General features: G+C 48.0%; 9 protein-coding genes across 9 annotated transcripts; 6 read left to right on the forward strand and 3 right to left on the reverse strand.

The window, feature by feature from the left end:
* Positions 1-20: 20 nt before the first annotated feature.
* On the reverse strand, positions 21-1448 carry BP5553_04533 (uncharacterized protein; the record flags this gene model as incomplete). The annotated part of the gene is made up of 4 exons (XM_032013156.1): positions 21-826; positions 883-1019; positions 1069-1219; positions 1280-1448. 4 exons carry the CDS (start codon positions 1446-1448, stop codon positions 21-23), a joined length of 1263 nt encoding a protein of 420 aa, XP_031869756.1.
* A 1188-nt stretch (positions 1449-2636) lies between these two features.
* Positions 2637-4205, reverse strand: BP5553_04534 (Winged helix DNA-binding protein; the record flags this gene model as incomplete). Its single annotated transcript, XM_032013157.1, has 3 exons — positions 2637-2835; positions 2884-3692; positions 3750-4205. 3 exons carry the CDS (start codon positions 4203-4205, stop codon positions 2637-2639), a joined length of 1464 nt encoding a protein of 487 aa, XP_031869757.1.
* A 322-nt stretch (positions 4206-4527) lies between these two features.
* BP5553_04535 (Uncharacterized protein) lies at positions 4528-6033 on the forward strand (the record flags this gene model as incomplete). The annotated part of the gene is made up of 1 exon (XM_032013158.1): positions 4528-6033. One exon carries the CDS (start codon positions 4528-4530, stop codon positions 6031-6033), a length of 1506 nt encoding a protein of 501 aa, XP_031869758.1.
* Positions 6034-7404: 1371 nt separating this feature from the next.
* Positions 7405-8962, forward strand: BP5553_04536 (putative alanine aminotransferase 2; the record flags this gene model as incomplete). Its single annotated transcript, XM_032013159.1, has 3 exons — positions 7405-7813; positions 7865-8661; positions 8708-8962. 3 exons carry the CDS (start codon positions 7405-7407, stop codon positions 8960-8962), a joined length of 1461 nt encoding a protein of 486 aa, XP_031869759.1.
* A 1011-nt stretch (positions 8963-9973) lies between these two features.
* BP5553_04537 (uncharacterized protein) lies at positions 9974-10413 on the forward strand (the record flags this gene model as incomplete). Its single annotated transcript, XM_032013160.1, has 2 exons — positions 9974-10161; positions 10272-10413. 2 exons carry the CDS (start codon positions 9974-9976, stop codon positions 10411-10413), a joined length of 330 nt encoding a protein of 109 aa, XP_031869760.1.
* A 2000-nt stretch (positions 10414-12413) lies between these two features.
* On the reverse strand, positions 12414-13470 carry BP5553_04538 (Uncharacterized protein; the record flags this gene model as incomplete). The annotated part of the gene is made up of 3 exons (XM_032013161.1): positions 12414-12732; positions 12762-13343; positions 13418-13470. The coding sequence occupies 3 exons, from the start codon at positions 13468-13470 to the stop codon at positions 12414-12416; spliced, it is 954 nt and encodes a 317-aa protein (XP_031869761.1).
* Positions 13471-14165: 695 nt separating this feature from the next.
* BP5553_04539 (Uncharacterized protein) lies at positions 14166-15590 on the forward strand (the record flags this gene model as incomplete). Its single annotated transcript, XM_032013162.1, has 4 exons — positions 14166-14234; positions 14317-14514; positions 14587-14923; positions 14974-15590. The coding sequence occupies 4 exons, from the start codon at positions 14166-14168 to the stop codon at positions 15588-15590; spliced, it is 1221 nt and encodes a 406-aa protein (XP_031869762.1).
* Positions 15591-16079: 489 nt separating this feature from the next.
* Positions 16080-16964, forward strand: BP5553_04540 (uncharacterized protein; the record flags this gene model as incomplete). Its single annotated transcript, XM_032013163.1, has 1 exon — positions 16080-16964. One exon carries the CDS (start codon positions 16080-16082, stop codon positions 16962-16964), a length of 885 nt encoding a protein of 294 aa, XP_031869763.1.
* Positions 16965-17384: 420 nt separating this feature from the next.
* On the forward strand, positions 17385-18887 carry BP5553_04541 (S-adenosyl-L-methionine-dependent methyltransferase; the record flags this gene model as incomplete). Its single annotated transcript, XM_032013164.1, has 5 exons — positions 17385-17621; positions 17666-17947; positions 18012-18062; positions 18146-18675; positions 18722-18887. 5 exons carry the CDS (start codon positions 17385-17387, stop codon positions 18885-18887), a joined length of 1266 nt encoding a protein of 421 aa, XP_031869764.1.
* Positions 18888-19053: the final 166 nt, after the last annotated feature.

Raw genomic sequence — 19053 nt, forward strand, 5'->3', positions numbered from 1 at the left:
ACCACCACTTCTCCTCTGAATTAACCTATTTCAGAAACTGTGGGGTGGTAATTCTGCTGAATGGGCCCGGCCTGATAGGATATTGGTGTAGGACGATGTGCACTGGGCGAAGACAGCTCGCTCACCGGCGGCTGGTGTATTGTTGGTGGAGTGTGAGGAACTGTCATCTCGCTCACTGGTCGCTGGTGTGCATTGGAGGTCCCCATTTCACCCAGGGTGGGTACAGGGGATCGGGAATCACCAAGCCTTTGATCATGGAACGCATGATGGGATGCTGAATCATTGGGAGCAATCGATGAATGTGGGCTCATCGGGGAGATGCCACCAATTGGGGGGGAATCGGCCGAGGGAGGTTGATGTGGGCTAGGTGCCCATTGAGGAGGCGGGCCGCCGTCGCCCTTATAATCGGCGGAGGCTGGGTTGGGGTACGCCTGTCCTTGTGGGGGCATGTATTGTTGCTGCTGCATGGGCGGCATCGCTCCCATTCCCGGCTGGCCTGGTGGCATATATTGCTGCTGACCTGGTGGCATGTATTGCTGCTGGCCTGGTGGCATGTATTGCTGCTGCGCGGGCGGTGCTCCTGCTCCTCCTGATCCTCCTGCTGCTAGTGTTCGCGCGCGCTTCCTCTTCTTGCTGATGATAATAAATATTATTATTGCACAAATGACAAGGAGTGCAATGATGCCGACAACAACCCCTGCTATCCAGGCCAGATTCCTTTTCACTCGCGATACTGTTGGTGTTGATGTCGATTTGGGAGCTGGCACCGTTACCGTTGGGGCCGTTGTTTTAGCTCCTGAATTTGACGCCGAACTTGCGGCGGGATCTAGAGAATGTGAGTGAGCTCTAGTGCCTTTGCCCGAGACATGATTTATAGCTTACTAGTAGCACTAGTAACAGTTGCTGGCAAGGCACGGTAGAAGTTTGTTTGTGGCCCGATATAATTACACCCGATCCATAACGTTGGGCTTGCAACATTAGTACTTTGATAGATGTAGTCGGTATTACAGGTATTCGAGCTATACAAACAAGTCAGTAAAACTAACAGAAATGCATGGTGGAACATACCAAGAATATGGACCGTCAGGATACATCGCATAGTCTCCAGAGCATCTTGTTGCAAAGTCATTTTGTCCGCATCCGCGAGACGTGCTGCAACATTTGCCATATGAGTTTGAAGTCGTCCAGGTCATGCCAACAACACATCGTCCCGTTTGCCCTAATTTATATAGTTAGTCGACTCTGGCGGGGTAATATGAAGGAAACTGGAAATGCTTACAACTCAGATCGCCAGACTCCGAATAATACCCAATAAGGCGAGTGTCTGTAGAACCTTGCCTCGCGACGATGGGACCCGGCGTGATCATGGGCTCGCGTTGCTCAACAGCATGAGTGTATACGCCCGTAGCGCATGCTGAAAGCGCGACAATAAGATGCGAGATAGCCATCTTGACGCCTCAAATTGCCTACGACAACACCAAGGAATGGGACAAGAGGAAGCAAAGACGAGACCGAGAGGTTCCCCGGAACTTATCTTGACCTGCCATGGTTTTATTAACAGCGTCCATTTTCAGCTCAGCCTCGTGTAACCAATCGTGCACGGCTTGGCTGGCCCCATTCAATATTAAACTCAGGGTCTATAATAGTGCGGTTGGCTGGCAAGATTCCAAGGTCTTGAATGCGGCGATCTGCTTCGCTGGAAATACAACTGCGGCTTGAGGAGGCTGAATATGGCTTGAAAGAAACAAAACTAATGATGCCACCAGCAACTTCCACTTCTGATAAGTTAAGCTACCATCAGGCGGGGCGACATACGAGCAAGGCTTTCTCGTCCAAAATCAGCCTGGATCGGTCCATCCTCAGAGAGGTAACTTGGGTGCGCAATTCATCGAGCAACAAGTACGAAGTACTCCGTACGAAAGTCGAAACGGCAACGAGAGCTTTCCGGATGCCATTCCACGGCCGCAAACGCAGTCCATTATTGCAAGTGATAATCGCTCGCTCAAGAGTCAAGAGTCAAGAGTCAAGAGTCAAGAGTCAAGAGTGGAATGAATCCACGTGGGGAGGAGCTGAAGGCGAAACATTTATTGCCAAGCAACGGAGCTGAACCTCATCGTCCGTGCTGCAACAGGGCGGCTCAAAGCAGCCAGCGCATAGTACGGCTTCGCACGGAGTAATACGGAGGTGGGTATACTTGTACTTTGTTCTCTTCATATTGACAAGGTTGATCTAACAAGCTTGTGCACGAGTAAATTGTTCTGTTGTCCGTACAGAAGTAAGTGATATATATCTACCTACCTAGGTATGTATATAGCAAACAGAGCAATAAACAAGAATACCTGCCGAGCGAAGTTGTCGTCCCGGGGATATTTGAAATGGTGGCCTAATAGCCTGAGGCAGCAATGCTTAATTTGCACCTCCCAGGGGCTCATCGTGGGGCGGCTTGGGAAATCGATGGATCAATGGCATCTGCCGAACCGTATCCTTATTCCTTTATTATTTCGCGCATCATATGGGAGATTCGATAGATTTCATGGGGTGTGTATCATGGGACTGACCACACAAGCACGATGGTCTATTCGCTGCGATATCGTACAATGGCAAGCTATGTATATCTTCCCATCTTCCCTAATATTCTATGCTCTCTCGCTCCCTCTCAATCTCACCGCCTGACCATACTTCTGTAACTTGGTGATGAGTTGATCGCCTTGCTTCACCACATCGTTATATTGCTTGTTCTTGGAATCTGGTCTGTTGGTTTCGATAATTCCTTTGCCAGTGACACGGTCAATTGTGCAAGGGATTCTATCCGCCGCGATGAACTTGGCAAGATCGCTAGAGCACCATTAGCAGGTTGGTCATGTGTTGGGATATATGACATACCGGTCTAGGAAATCTACGGAAACGCCGAAGTCGTTGGCCATGCTCTCAAGGCCCACAACACGGTAACTTTGGAGCAATTGTTGATAAGCACGGAGACGCATCTCTCGGACGAACCATCCTCGGTGCTCATAAAGATACCTATCCTGGGTCAAAAAGTTGACCTCCACAGCTGCTAGAGCACCGAAGAAGGAACGATAACTCCCAGTATAGAGACTACCAACCAGTTGCGCAAGTGGGGAGAAATCGATGGCAATTTCAGAATCGGATTGCTCGCTTCCAAGGGTGGTGAGGTTAACTGCTGTTTTGGCACCGGCCGGTGTCGCGGTAGACACATCTTTCATCTCCTCATCGGCTCCTGGACCGGCTGATATGGCACCTGAAATGGCCAAAAGCTTATCCTCACCATCGCCCAGGATTGCCTTGATCTCTGGCGCATCAACGACTTTGGATTTAAAATCCACGCGCTTGAGCGAAACAGATCCGGCCAGGACAGCATATACGACAAGTGATGAATAGCTACAAAGCTCGTAACTGGTGAAGGTCGAGAGACTGTCAAGAAGCAGGGGAGCGGCAAGGTTGTATGATCGTGTGGTGAGTAAGTAGAGTCCGTGGTACGCCTTTAATCGGTTTCTTCGGTCCCAGTCTCCTCCGCTCTCTACTAAAGCCTTCGCACGATCGACTTGTTTCTTAACTAGCAATTTGTCCCCGTAGAATAGCCCTATCCGGATAATAGCGAGCACAAGGTCAATCTTCGTCCCCAAGATGCCGGTCTTTTCGAATACTTCTTCGTATGCCGCAATCGCACGGTCCTAAACGGCAAACGTATTAGCATATGCGGCCATATTCGTACTTAGTAAAGGTTTTACCTTGTCCCCGACCCGAGCCCAAAACTCTGCTCGCTTTCCTCTTGCAGCTTGTACTTCTGTATCCCCAGCCTTTTCCGCCGCCTCCTCTTCCTCCTTGCTAAAACTCTCAAGCTCCTCATCATTCTCCTTCTTGAGCTGTTCATACACAGCCTCGTCCCAGGGCATGTTAACCTTTGGTATCGAGTTCCTACTTGCCACAATACCAGCCGCACTTGGTTTCCTTCCAATCGGTTGCGCAGACTGTGAAGTACTCTCCCCGGTGCCGTTCAGGATACCTTCTATAGGGTGCGCCAAATACCGATAGAACGATGCCATCTTATGCTCGGTGATTGCATCTTGGAGGCTTTTTAAGGATGTCTGTTGGCTTGTTTTGGAGGATGACGGATTGGTGAGGGTAAAGACATGCTGAGCTAAAGGCAGCAGAGGCCATTTCGCATATTGGGGATCGGAACCCATCTCAAGTTGCCGTAGAGGATATTAGTGAAAGGGGGAGTTCGGTAATGGAGGTTGATGGGAGAATCGTGATATGTGTTCGTTGGATTATTGACGTTATTGTTGAAGGCCGGCTGAAGCTCGAGCTCCCTCCACGCTGCTGCTCCAGGCATTAGCGCGACACGAATTCCACTCGGCAAACGTGACTTCGTCTGGAGCCGACCTCCCAGCAGCCTTCGCGAAAACAAAGAACATAAGCATTGAGCACCAAGTCAACTTTAATTTCATTATTTAATCTTCAAAGTTGGAATTTTCAGTAACGACTCTTATTCCAATTGACCTCAGAATGGCAGACGCCGATGCCCCAAATACTTCCTCTGTGGAAGAGCAACCTCAGCCTTTCAATGCAACCAAACTTGAACCTGCTAAGAAACGCAAGAGATCAAGGTCGCCTTCTAATCCTGCCCCAAAGCGTGTCGACTCTCGTACAGAATCCGGAGGACATGCCTCGCCTTCGAACTCTCTAAAGCGCCAGCGTACGCCGTCGCCTCAGCCTCAGCCTCGAAAGCAGAAGCGACCTGGTCAGCGAGCTCGAATTACAGATGCGGAGCGCGAACACATTAAGCAAAGGCAGTTGGAACGCGAGAAGGAGTTAGAAACTGCGGTTGTCAAGCAAGGAACAATTCACGATGCTGTTAAGCAGCATTATAATGCGGTTCCAGAGCGAGGCCGAGACTGGCGCAAAACGGACAGTCGTATCAAGGGCCTTCGGAGTTTTAATAATTGGGTGAAGAGTACGATCATTCAGAAATTCTCTCCAAACGAAGACTATACTCCCGGAGCACAAGAACGCGGCGGTATGGTTTTTGCAGAGGGTCCCCCACCTAAAGGCCTTCTGGTTCTTGACATTGGATGTGGGAAGGGCGGAGATTTAGGAAAGTGGCAGCAAGCACCTCAAAACGTAGAACTTTATGTTGGCCTTGACCCAGCTGATGTCTCCATCGACCAGGCCAAGGAAAGGCATCGCCAGATGGCAAGTCGTGGTAGGGGTGGCAGAGGTGGGAGAGGCCGGGGAGGATATGACAATAGAGCGCCGCCCCGATTGTTCCAGGGAGAATTTTATACGCAGGATTGCTTCGGAGAATCTATTGAAAAGGTACCACTTGTTAGGGATGTTGGCTTTGACCCCTCTGGCGGACCTTCAAGATTTGGTGGTGGTGGATTTGATGTGGTCAGCATGATGTTCTGCATGCATTATGCGTTCGAGAGCGAAGAAAAGGCGCGATGCATGCTTAAGAATGTTGCGGGCGCACTGAAGAAAGGAGGCCGATTCCTTGGATGCATACCCAATTCAGATGTCATTAGTGAGAAAGTCCGGGAATTCAACGCTCGCATAGCTCCGAAGCCCGATGAGGAGAAACCTGGGGAGAATGGCGACGATGCAGAGAGCAAGGCACTAGTAGAGCGGGAGGAAGGCGAGGCTGATGACACTGCTGAATGGGGAAATGATATCTATCGCGTTCGCTTTCCTGGCAAGACGCCAGCGGATGGCATCTTTCGACCACCTTTCGGACAAAAGTACAACTATTTCCTCCATGAGGCGGTCGAAGAGGTCCCTGAGTACGTTGTTCCTTGGGGGGTCTTCCGTTCGCTTGCCGAAGACTACAATCTGGAAATGCAATACCACAAGTCTTTCGACGAGGTCTGGAAGACGGAGAAGGATGACGAGATATTGGGTCCACTGAGTGAGCGTATGGGCGTCAGGGAAAGGGGCCGCGGCCCACTTCTCGTTAGTGATGAGGAGATGGAAGCTGCTAGCTTTTATGTGGCCTTCTGTTTCTACAAGGTGTGAAATGCTCCATGGGTTATTTGCAATATGAATGGGTATTGGAGGCGACGGGGAACCGAAAATATACCTGCACAATTATGACATGTTACAAACTTTTTGAGGATCCTATAAACTATGAACATCAGCCGCCACACCACTCAAAATATATTTGAAGTCTACATGAGCATGACACATACGTGTACTAGTCACTCCCGCCTCTACTGTTGCATGAGTGTGAGCTGGCTTCAAAAATTGGCATCGGTCATGAGCAAGCAATCGACCATCGAACTGCTGGGTCAAAACTCAGCCAACATTTGTAATCCATACATGAATCAGCTTCGTCCTTAGCTTTACCTCCCTTTCTCTAATTTATGTGGACACTCCCCGTTCACAGCTCCGATACTTCGGTGTCTAGTGATATAGTGCAATTTAAAGTAGTCTTCGAAATAATATGCGCCAACATCTCCCACACGTGCGCTTTACTGCTGAAGGTACCACTGCGGCTAAGTTCGGATTAGCTAGCTTCTCAGCTTCTAGATACTTACTCGAGTCTACGTTTGCCAGTAGTTAGGGTGCCCTCTGATACGTCGTACTACTATTATTAAACAATGGTTGTATGTATCTACCTATCTATCATCCATCTGTTTCTAAATTATACTCTTCTTCTCCAACACCTCTGTTTGTGGGGCCTCGGTACTTCGTATTGGGACTTGTATCTCCAGATTCTCCACGTCTGCCACATCCTCGGCGTGGGGATGTTCCACAGGGTCAGCGATGGCCCGCTAAGTAAGATACGGCCAAGTCGGTACGACAAATCTTCTTATCGGCTATGGAATTTCCTCCCCGACCAACAAGAGCCAAAGAATAACGCGGAGGACGGGGAGATCCCTGGAACCACAAACTTAGAAGAGATATGGCTCATCTCCAGACTCTTGAATCAATATCAGCGTTATTGTCGTCGCCATTATCTAGGGGAGCCACAAGGCTACGGCTACCCTCAAGTATCCCGCAGATTTGTCGGAGATCGCTCTCCTCCTACTCCACGCCTCTCCACGATTCCCCGCCATGGACAATAGGATCGTCAGGTACGTGGGAGTTTTCTCAGATTGGCCGAAATCGTTCACCGTTTGCGCTTCACCGATATTCCGGTGTCGGGCATTTGCGGTGCATTTCCCATGCAGATATTCAATGGTGGGGGAGCCAATATGCGGTCCCTCTGTGACAACAAAACTTTCTTTCGCCGTCCAAGCATTTATATCCCGCATTTTGAAGTGCATCGATTATATGTGGAAGTCGCTCTGACCTTACCCTTTTTCTTTACCAGATAATCCGCAATACTCTTATCGATCTCGACCCCCCTTTGATTACGTGCGAATACCACAACGACACCGTACCATGTCGACCACTACTTCCCTCCGCAGCTTGAATATAGATAACATCAACCCCCGTGTCAAAGAAGCCGAGTATGCCGTAAGAGGAGAGCTTGCCGTGATATCAGAGGAGTACAGAGCTAGACTATTAAATGGGGACACCAATCTCCCTTTCGACCAGGTCATCTCAGCCAACATTGGGAACCCCCAACAACTAGACCAGAAGCCGATCACATTTTTTAGACAGGTCCTGAGTTTACTGGAGTATCCACCGCTGTTGGAGAAAGAGGACGTGCTGCTAAACCAGCTGGGATACAAACCTGATGTTATCGCAAGAGCGAAATGGCTTCTGAAAACCGTGGGCTCTGTTGGTGCGTATAGCGCCAGTGCAGGCGCCCCTGGAATCAAACAGAGCATTGCAACTTTTATTGAGGGTAAGTGCCACACCCTTAACGAATACTAGCTATTCTAACAATCAATTTAAGGCCGAGATGGCTTCCCAGCAGACCCCAAAGACATCTATCTCTCCGCAGGTGCTTCTTCCGGTGTTAATACCCTTTTACACATCATTTGCGCTTCGCCCCAAACTGGAGTCTTGGTCCCTATCCCACAATACCCTCTCTATACCGCATCGCTCTCCGTCCTCGACGCAAAATGCGTTCCCTACTACCTCGACGAGTCCAAAAACTGGGGCACAGACCTTGAGGCTATAAAGTCTGCATATAAACAAGCAGTGGCAGAAGACATAGACGTTCGCGCAATTGTCATCATCAATCCGGGGAACCCAACTGGTGCGAGTCTCTCGGAGGAAGATGTGGAGGCTGTTATCAAATTTGCCGCACAAGAGAAACTCGTGGTCATAGCAGATGAAGTCTACCAGACCAACGTCTTCAAGGGAAAATTTCACAGCTTCAAAGGCGCCTTGAGGAGTTTGCAGAAGACTGAGCCAGAGAAATACGCGAACGTGGAGTTGGCTTCTCTGCATAGCGTCTCCAAGGGAATGGTTGGTGAGTGTGGACACCGTGGTGGATATTTCGAGTTGGCTGGTTTCGATCCACTGGTTCAGGAGCAAATATATAAGTTTGTGTCCATCACCTTGTGCGCGCCAGTCATAGGGCAGTGCCTCGTGGAGTTGATGGTGAACCCGCCGAAACCAGGGGAACCAAGCTATGAACTCTACAGACAAGAATGGGACAATATTTTCAATGGGCTACAAGAAAGGGCCCATGCTATGTGGGAAGCGTTCAAGGATATGGAGGGTGTTAGTTGTGGTAAACCACAAGTATGTTATTTCTCCTATCCGCGTGTTCTTATTCTAATTATTATAGGGCTCCATGTATCTCTTTCCAACAATCACCGTCCCTCCAAAGGCAGTCGAAGCCGCCCACAAGGAAGGCCGATCAGCTGATGAGTTTTATGCCCACCGCATGCTGAAAGCAACGGGCGTCTGCGTCGTCCCTGGTGCTGGATTCGGCCAGAAGGAGGACACTCTGCACATCAGAACCACGTTCTTAGCACCAGGTACCGAGTGGATTGGTCGGATCAAGAAGTTTCATAATGAGTTTTTTGAAGAGTTTAGATGAGAGCACATAGTTGCGGATATAGGCCGGGGCGGTTTTGGAGTTTGATAGATGGATATTTTCGAAGCGTTGTCTATACGGCTGGATGAGTATTACGACTAGGTATCAAAAAGATTCCCCTCTAAATGCGATACCCATTGTTCTTTTGATGATGCTGTAGTAAGTAGAGGAACCTAGTGACCCTAATCCCCAGTGAACAGCTGGGCGGCTATGAGGCAAGTTCGACGTACCCTCCGAGTTCCGTCAATGAAGGACTGCCGCTATGTATGCTAACTGGTGAGATCCTTTCTAGAAGCAAGTGGAGGCAGCTGATGGGTTGTTAGGAGCGTGGGAGGAGAGCATGCGAACTATGGCGGTGAGTAATGGCCGGTGAAGCGCCGGATGATAAAGTTGCCTTAGTCTTGGGTCAAGTACTAAAGTTGTATATAGCATGAGCCACCTATGCATTCCTCTAGATTAGCTACATTAAAAACGTACGGTTCAGGAGGCGCCTGCCAGAACAGCGTGAACCTACTCATCTACGAACCTATTTTTATTGTGTTATTACCTATGTATAGCTGACAAAATTATGTTTTACTTTGTCTCGTAACCACTCTCTCGGCTTTAAGCATAAGGAATTGTCTACCATCTAAAAATACAATACTCTAAAGCATCAGTTAAGGGTACATATAAGCCTGCCACCAATTATTACGTCTGTAAAGTACCACGTACCGTAGTCATAAATATGGGTTCTCTTCTCCCCCCCTCCCTTTTCCCGTGTATCCTGTCTAGCCTTACCTTCCTATAACTAGGATTGTAGCAATACCAACCCGGCATTCTCCGTACTCCTCGTTGGCGTCACCGCTCCTGATAGATCGCGCTTCAGCCAGCAATCTCCATAATTGGGCTCCAAAAATGCGACAAATCGGAATGGTACTCCGCGCCCTTGCAAGTTTTCGCCCCAGCATACTTATTATACATCGCACATGCTCTCGCGCAGTCGTACAATTAGTAGGCTATGACAACTATAATATCATGTGGCGGCTTGCCGGCGAGACCCACGAAATCCTGCCCGCATGTGATGGCGAAACTGTAAGACGTGGAGCCCAAACTGACCAGCTGCTCGGTGTTGTTGGCGACTGTACAATTGATCACGAGGCTACTAGGGAAGCAGCCCGTTGTGGAGGAGCAGGTGTCTGTGGTCGTGGTCGTGGTGTTTACGGGTGAGGGTGTGAAAAGGGATGAAGTTGGGCACGCTTCTTGATTTATATTACTATGTTGACAGATTGTTAGCTGGCCTATCTTACGTACGTTGAGAAATATGTTCTATTAGGGTCGGATTAGGTTATCTATACCGGTTCCTAGCGTTGTTTACAACCATCGTTCCGCCTACACCTCCACCAATTCCGGCAGCGAGAACCACAAATATCAACACCAACGTGAAGAAAACTGTTGCAGGCCGCCAACTACAATAGGTTCTCTCCTTGAAAATAGGATGAGGGGACTCCGCAGTATAACCTTCTTGATCGTGTTTGACCAGCCGAAATTGATCCCCATACTCGGGTTGGGGTTTCTGGACTTCGAGACCTGGCTGAACCACTTCAGGGCCTGTACTGTCCATAGCAACGTTGGGAGGCAATTGCCAGCAATGCACGGGAGAAATTAAATGAAAATAGAAAGGTACTGACAACGCAAGAGGTAAGAAATATGTAATTGCTAACCTTAAGTCTATCTTCTATGAATCCTTTAGTACAGGGCGGCACTGTATGCCTGGAGGATGGATGTGCTAGTCAGGCCAAGAAGAATGCGCCGCAGGACGAGCGAGACTCCCAGCTCATATAGCGGACAAGAAAGAGGGCAGGAGCAGGATCTGAAACCTCCGTAGGCTCCGTGAGAGAACTAAGTGCAAACAACGGATACGTATGCGCGCGCTCGAGTACGATGCAATCAGAGTTAAACAAATTCATGTGTTCATTAACACTCTGAGAACTTGGCATACCTACTACTTTGAAACATGCTGACGGGTTCATGTGCGTACTGGGAGAGCAGGAAATATTATCCTGATACAAACATAAAAAGCGGCTCACTAAATGTTAGCGTACGGCAGTAGTTGAATAAACTTACATATCTCGATCCGTTGGTACAATTTGAAGCGGAGATTTGTGGTGTTGTAGCATTTTGGTTAACCTGTTTGACAAGAGGGGTGGGTACGCAGCAATAAATACTTCATAACCGGCCAAACGCATTAAAAAGAACTTTCCAAAATTTGCTCGACTCATGATAATGGGCTAGAGCAACTGCGTAAGTTGACTCAATCCACTGTTTATTTTAAGCGGCTAGGCCATGGTGCACTTTGGACGTTCTTTAACTTGATCATTCGATTTCCACCTTTGGGGAACTTCCTCGCCCAGCAGCATAAAGTCGAATTTGCGAGAATAGAGCTGGAAAGGAGCTGACTTCTACCCTGAGAATTCGCATTCCCGGTGCTTGGTGGATAACTGCATCAAGGCAATAGACTGGGACGCGCTTCGCGACTAGGCTTCGACCTCAGCAATTGCATCAAGTGCACCGTACTTCCAAAGACCACCAATGGGCAGTACCACCTCGTGTGCGTGCTTGAATTCGAGAGCAAGACTCGATGGATTGGACGGATTTAAATGCACAAGTTTACCGGAAAGCTGACCAAGAAGCTACAGAGCGAGGTAGACATTATCATAGAAAACCCCTCGCCCCAGGTATTCGGATACGCGATTGATAGCAACAACCTAGCTGGGGTTGCCTTTATACTGAAGGAGGTCTTGCCTGGGGACGTCGCCATCGACGCTAATGGTGGCTATGAGGCTCACCGCCGCAGGATTCCTCCCCAGCGTAGACTACTTGTACGATCCAGTAGCTCAGATCCAGGCAAGTCCCTTTGCTTTAGCCTTATCAATATCGCTTATCTAACAAGCTCCTCGCAGGCCGGATGATTTCAGTACGTTTGCTAAAGATTGGGATGATCGTTAGGGGCAAAGATAGTAACTAGGATATTAGGCCATTCCCAGAGCTAGGCGGACCATTTGAGACAGCAACTACCTTCTTCGAAGCGTCGACTACTCATGCAAGATTTCTGAAATCCGCAACCAAATGCAAGGTGGTATTACTCAAATTCTCTGAAAAAGTCAAGGGGTAGCCAATAAACTTTCTACCCGGTCCACTTGGGTGGGCATTGCGGCCACGATGTGTGAGATTGTGTTCTGCCTTCTTAGAGAACCTGCCGAAGTATTCAGGAGGGCCCACGATAGATCTCTTGTAGATGGAACCACCTATAAGTTGAGATACTATACACTAGACGACAAAGTGTGCGCGGGCCCCCGAGATTGTACAGCACAGTTAAATGAGGGCCTGAAGCGTGGTGGGAAAATCCAAAGACCCGGATAGGCACCTTGTAGTAATTTGTAGCTCGTCCTATCTGCATGAGCGTTTACACACCGGCCTACTTCTTGATACCGATGATCCATGTCATATATCCTGTCGGCCAAGTATGCTGCTCATGGCCACTCTTAACAACCCAGCCGTCGCTTGGTGCCCCACAGGCTTTCATCAACGCTTGGACTTCCTCAGCGCTTCTTGTTCGCAGAGATGAAACATATCCATCAAACACCAAAACAAAAGGTATTACGGGAATAATATATGTAAAGAAGAGATGACCTGGTGATCTCCAGAAGTAAAACGGCGTGATGAGAAACATAAGGAGGCCCATGGCAAAGATTGTGAGCAGGGAGGATACTGTTCGTTCTTGAAGTTCGAAGACCCTAGATGGTTATTAGCTGGCGTATTCTACCGGCAAAGGATTTCAGTAACGTGCCCAAATCCATCCGCTGTCTCAATGGTATTTCGTAGAATGTCCGAGCCAAGCTTATCATCGAAATGATGGAATGCGAGGTTATATAATCTGAATATTTTCTGTCCATCATGGCCATTGAGGTTCGCTGGCGCATTCGCAGCATCAACAGGTTCAGATACGAAGCTCAGATGCTCACTTCGCTTTGCAGCGATTGTCCAATCAGGGATGTGTGGATGGATATCGGTCAAGACGAACTTGACTGCCCCGTTATTCGTAGGCTGGCTTAGATTTCGAGGAGAACGGGGTGTGAGGCCATTGGGCTTTGTCTTTAGGCCAGCGTTGGATATAGGTGTGGCAGAGGAGAGTTGTGTATTTAGATCCTTTTCAATGGATGGGGTTGGGCCACCTGCGCCGGCGCAGAAGTCCACGTACGTGTATTCCGTTACATTCTCGGAGAGTGTTCGGTGCAGCGTGCTTGCGACAAGCTGTGCCGGCGATGCTTTCTGCAGAACAGGTACTCTAAAAGTCCAGCAGAGTGTCAGGCAGGATTGGACCTTTTCGCGGAGATATTGCGGAAACCTAGACAGGCGTCAGTCAAGAGAACCATAATTGGGGGAGGGGAGATGAGCGTGCATGGCCCGCCATCTACCTACCAAGCCTGGTCGTTGATCTCGTAAAAGTGTATGCGCCGGCATATCAGAACCATCTTGGGTTCTATTTCGAATATCTCGACACTGGGTTGGGGAGGAATATGGAAATCAGAAATGATTGACACGGTTGGAGGTTGTCCGGGAAGCTCATACGTCAGGGGCTGGGCACACTGCGCCTACTAGTAACACGGTAGTACCTAGGTACGAAGGCACTTAGGCGACGAGGCCAAAGCCCAGGGGACCTCTTCATCCGTTTTACATCACAAACCGCAAGGGACGATGCAGGCCACTACACTGGGCTTGATTGTGGTTTTTACATCATCTATTATATATTGTCTATTCAATAACTCAGCAATCAAGAGGCACGGAAAACCGCTCAAGTAGGTATTGTACCCAATATTATCAGGTGGTCTTCCCGCACTCTCTTTACAACAGGGCTCAATGCAGAACCGAACGCTCTCAAGGAAAGCATCTGGTAAGAGCACGAGTGTAAAGCCTATCTTTCCTTCTAAACCATAAATTTAGAGAGTTGTGTCTAATTTGAAGACCAACAATTACTAATTTTATTTCCTAAGACGGCCCCCGAACACTCTTCCTTTAGCAGGAAATGGCCTCCTGTTTTTACAAGCGCGCCATAAACTGTTCTCGTGGTTTGTGAAATGCGAGCGACTATTTGGATTTGAGACATTTCAAATATCGGTGCCTTCATTGCCGCCTGGTGTGGTAATCAATGACCCGAAGAATCTCGAATATGTCCTCAAGAATGAACGAATTTTCGCCAAAGGAGACTTCTTCAAGAGGAGATCATGGGATTTATTTGGTAGGTGTATTGCAGGAGAGCTATAGATTCCTCTGGGGCTTACGAACCTTTAGGAAATGGCATAATTAATGCAGATGGCCAGTTGTGGAGAGTCCAGCGGAAAGCGGGCTTGCACTTCCTTAGCAATGCCAATTTGAAGGCCCTGGTAGAGATAGGTCTCCCCAAATACCTTAAAAAGACCATCCAGAACCTTCAGCAGCTCAAAGATGAGTCGATTATAGATTTGCAGCCTATATTCCATGAATTGACGACCCAGTTGATGGGACGTATGGCTTATAATGTTAGTTAAACCGATGGTCCATAATCGTTGAACAAGCTGCCATGCTGAATAAATAGCTGATAGTTGATCTAGGTGGAAATGCATCACTCGGATCCCTTTACAGCGGCTTTTGATTTTGCATCTGGGGCAACGGGAGAAAGGTTCCAAAATCCTTTGTGGCAGATAACCGAAATATTCTTCGGGCGACGATTCAGGCAATCAGTTGCCACTGTCAAGGCTTTTGGTTCGGAATTGGTTTCCAAGGCTGTTACCGCTAGACAAAACGCGAGAATACTCGGGGAAGTAGTTGCTAGGCCTGACCCCCCCGATTCCCTTGAAAGCGTTTCTGGTAGTTTGATTAACTCCCTCCTTGATTCCGTTGATGATCACCAGATGGTTGCCGATGCGGCTCTGAATTATCTCACTGCAGGTATGTATAAACCAGCATCTGCCTCCCTTCAGTGGCTCATTGACTCACAGGGAGGGATACTACTGCTCAAGCGCTCACATGGACATTTTATCTGATGATGCGGCATCCAAATGTCCTCGAGCTTGTACGTGCCGAAGCTATCAAACTGGCTACGAGCGCCGATCTCCTGCTATCCGATTTCTCTGGTATCGACACATGTATATTTCGGCCTGCTTCCCTTCCATACGCAATGGCCGTTTTCTACGAAACGCTGCGACTATATCCTCCAGTACCTTTTGAGTTTAAACAATGCGAACATGCCACTACGCTTCCGGATGGAACCTTTCTCCCGCAAAATGCTGTACTTGTCTGGTGCACTTGGGCAATGAATAGATCACGATTTACCTGGGGCGAGGATGCTGACCAATTCAGCCCAGAAAGATGGCTTGAGGATGGGAACTTGATTTCAAAGACAGCGTTCGAGTTTCCCGTCTTTAACGGCGGGCCACGAACGTGCTTAGGGAAAAATATGGCTGAAAATGTTGCAGTGCAGGTCATTGCCACCATGGCTCTCTTTTTCGATTTTAAGGCTATTGATGAAAAGGAACGGATAAGTCAAAACAGCCTGACATTACCGATGGATGGCGGCCTACCATGTAAAGTAACGATACGGACTGGGTTGCTATGAAAGTTGCGTTCCTTTGCAATCAGACGTTTATACTAGAGCAATGAAAGAGCCATCTTACCAAGCTGATATCACACAGGAACATATGCATATACACATCAGATGGTGCTTATATAATACGTAATCATACAAGCCCCTACTAGTGAGGCTATAGTTGCAAGCTTAATCTTCGCAGGCATCTGAACGTCTCTAAATGCGCCCTTCACACCAACTTGTACGCCTTCCTAGCGTATGACATTCCCAAAATCAAGATGAGTAATCGTGCAACGCTTTTGCAAATGCAGCTTATCCAATTTAGGAAAATGACGATCGGGATTGTGCATAAGACCCCAATCAAATAAGTGCTTATATTGTGCGATCTGCTTACAAAACGTGTTATTGCATGATAATATGTAGCAACCTGGTTCGGGCAATTATGGCGATATATATGTCGCCCATCTTCTCAAACAAAAGCACTATTAGATCTCTCCATCATTTCAATACAATTTCAACATGGCACAGTACACCACCAACTTCGTTTCAGCTGACGGACTCGACATTTTCTACCGTTCTTCGGGGCCCCAGAACCCTTCAACATCTGTGGTCCTTCTACTCCATGGATTTCCCAGCTCCTCTCACCAATATCGGCATTTAATTCCCCTCCTCAGTACCGGTTCGAACAATAAATATCGAATCGTCGCTCCTGATCTTCCCGGTTTCGGCTTCACCAAAGTCCCTACAAGCCGCAACTATGTCTATACCTTTGAGAACCTCTCTAAAAGTCTAGAAGCCTTTCTTGATGCTCTCAAAATCGAAAAGTTTAGCATGTACGTTTTTGATTACGGCGCACCCACCGGCTACCGCCTCGCATTACGCAGACCAGGCGGCATTCAAGCAATCATCACCCAAAATGGTAATGCATATGACGACGGCCTCAGCGCATTCTGGGACACCCTTCGTCCGTATTGGAAAAGCGGAAGCTCGGAGGATAAAGACCGCGTGCGAGCTGGAGTCCTCACTCTCGAGGCAACGGAGTGGCAATACACCCACGGAACTAATCCGTCCAAAATAGCTCCTGAAGCACCTTTTCTCGACTACGCGCTAATTTCTAGACCGGGTAATGATGAGGTTCAACTCGCATTGTTTTATGACTACCAGAAGAATGTGGAACTATATCCGAATTTCCAGGGGTATTTCAGAAGCTCGAAAGTGCCCATCCTGGCGGTTTGGGGAAAGAATGATGAGATATTTTTACCCGAGGGTGCTGAAGCCTTCAAGAGAGATGGCGGGGAGAAAGTTGAGGTGAAGTTACTGGATGCGGGACATTTTGCAGTGGAGAGTAATGCGGAAGAGATTTCGAAGCTAATGTTGGAATTTTTGAAGAGGAATGGTATCTAGAGGAGCTGTTTATTAGTGCTTACCGGCTTCTGTGTACTAATCTTATGTCCTGCGTATTAGGGTGTTAAATTATCGGGTGACAGCAGAATGAATCTTAGGACTAGTGGATAAAGGAAATATAATTCCTTCAACTTCATGTTCTGCTTAGTTTAAAGAAATGGTTTGCTCCCTCCCTGTCTATGACTTGCCCGTTCGCTAAACCTTCACGCATGTCAGCTCCTTACAATATCCACGGCGGTTTGCGGGGTTCTCTAAGCACCTTCCAAAAAGGGTAGATACCTTAGGAAATACCCTTGGTTAATTGGATACGCAATACGATAAACAGCTTAACTCGTTCCATCAACATATGTGACTCAACGACTCAACGATATGGCTTCGTCCAAAGCCGATCACTCTGAGTAACAACTTACGATCGTCAACATGGCACCGAACTCTAGGATTATTGAACTCGCCAATACCATCTCGCTAAACACGGCAAAGGTCGACGCTCATCTACGGGAGCATAATCTTCCACAGCCTTCCTTTGACGCCAATGCACCCTTGACTTCGGTGCCAGACGGCGCTCAGGATATTGAAAGAGCACGAAATGCAGCCGTAGAAGCATCCATCGAGCTCCAGCAGCTACTCCAAGGAGTGGATAACCTACTAACTCCACTGGTATGGTTCCCCTCAATAACTTGCCCATTTTTCTAACTCGGAAGACAAATATGACGAGTCTCGCGGCCGTCTCCCGCTTTAATATCGCATCGAAGGTTCCCATTGATGGCGAAATTTCGTTGCCTGACCTAGCGGAGGTTTGTGGACTTTATGAACATGACTTAAGCCGTATCATACGCTTCGCCATCTCGCACCATCGGGTATTCCAAGAGCCGCGGAAGGGTATTGTTGCCCATTCGGCCGCTTCGAGGAGACTGGCCAAGAGTGAGCAGATGCAACATGTCTTAGGATTGACATTTGAGGAGGTCTGGCCTGCGCAAGCCAAAGTTCGCTGGTCCTCTCCCACCCATATTGGGGAAGGTGTCACATGCATTGACTGACTGTTCATAGACAGTAGATTCGTTAGTTAAGTTTAATAAAAGTCAGGAACCAAATGCCTCAGTAAGTTATCTGGATTCTGAGGATATGGATACAGATGTGGATGTGGGTAAAGTGTCAGGCAATTTGAATGATAATATATTTAGGGGTTTGCACTCGCAAATGATACAACGCTTCCATTCTATGAGTTTTTAGGACAACATCCGAAACGCGCAAAACGTTTCGGTGGAGCTATGTCCACGGGTAGCAGTTCTGGGCTCCAAGCCCTCGCGGATAATTTCCCGTGGGCTTCACTTCCCGACGGGGGACTCGTTGTCGATGTTGGGGGTTCCCAAGGGCATGTCAGCGCGTACTTGGCCGAGGCATTCTCCTCCCTCAAATTCATGGTTCAGGATCTGCCTGAAGTGATATCAGACATGAGCTCTGCCTTTAAAATCCCGGAAACATTAGCTGACAGAGTGTCACTCATGGACCATGATTTCTTTACATCTCAGCCGCTGAAAAATGTCGATACCTATCTTATACGATACGTGTTCCACAATTGGTCGGATGAGTATTCTGTTAAAATATTAAGGAATTTAATACCTGGACTCAAGAGAGGGTCTAATATTGTGATTCAGGATCATTTGATGCCAGAGCCGAATACGTTACCGTTGATGAAGGAGAGGGACATTCGGTTTGTGCCAATACTTTTCCTATAGAGAGTGTCTAATATGGGTTAGGTCGATGGATCTTATTATGTTGACTCTTTTTAATTCGAGAGAACGAGATGAGGATGATTGGAAAGGATTATTCAAGCAAGCTGATCCGAGGTTCAAATTCGAAAGCGCTGAAAGACAAGCTCCGGACTCTCCTTCAGGAATAATCGTGGCGACCTGGGAGGGTTGAGGGAAATGTCAACCACTACGTTGAGTCAAGAACAACTTAATGAAACTCTCCAGAGTTCAGAATTGAAATATTCATCACCTGGGGTAGTTTCAGGCTATCACCATCGAGAGGTTCTACAAGTTGTCTCTCAGTTACCAATGAGACTTTATTTCCGAATAAACTTTAT

Source organism: Venustampulla echinocandica (assembly GCF_003357145.1).
Source record: "Venustampulla echinocandica strain BP 5553 chromosome Unknown scaffold_2, whole genome shotgun sequence".
Lineage (NCBI taxonomy): Eukaryota > Fungi > Ascomycota > Leotiomycetes > Helotiales > Pleuroascaceae > Venustampulla > Venustampulla echinocandica.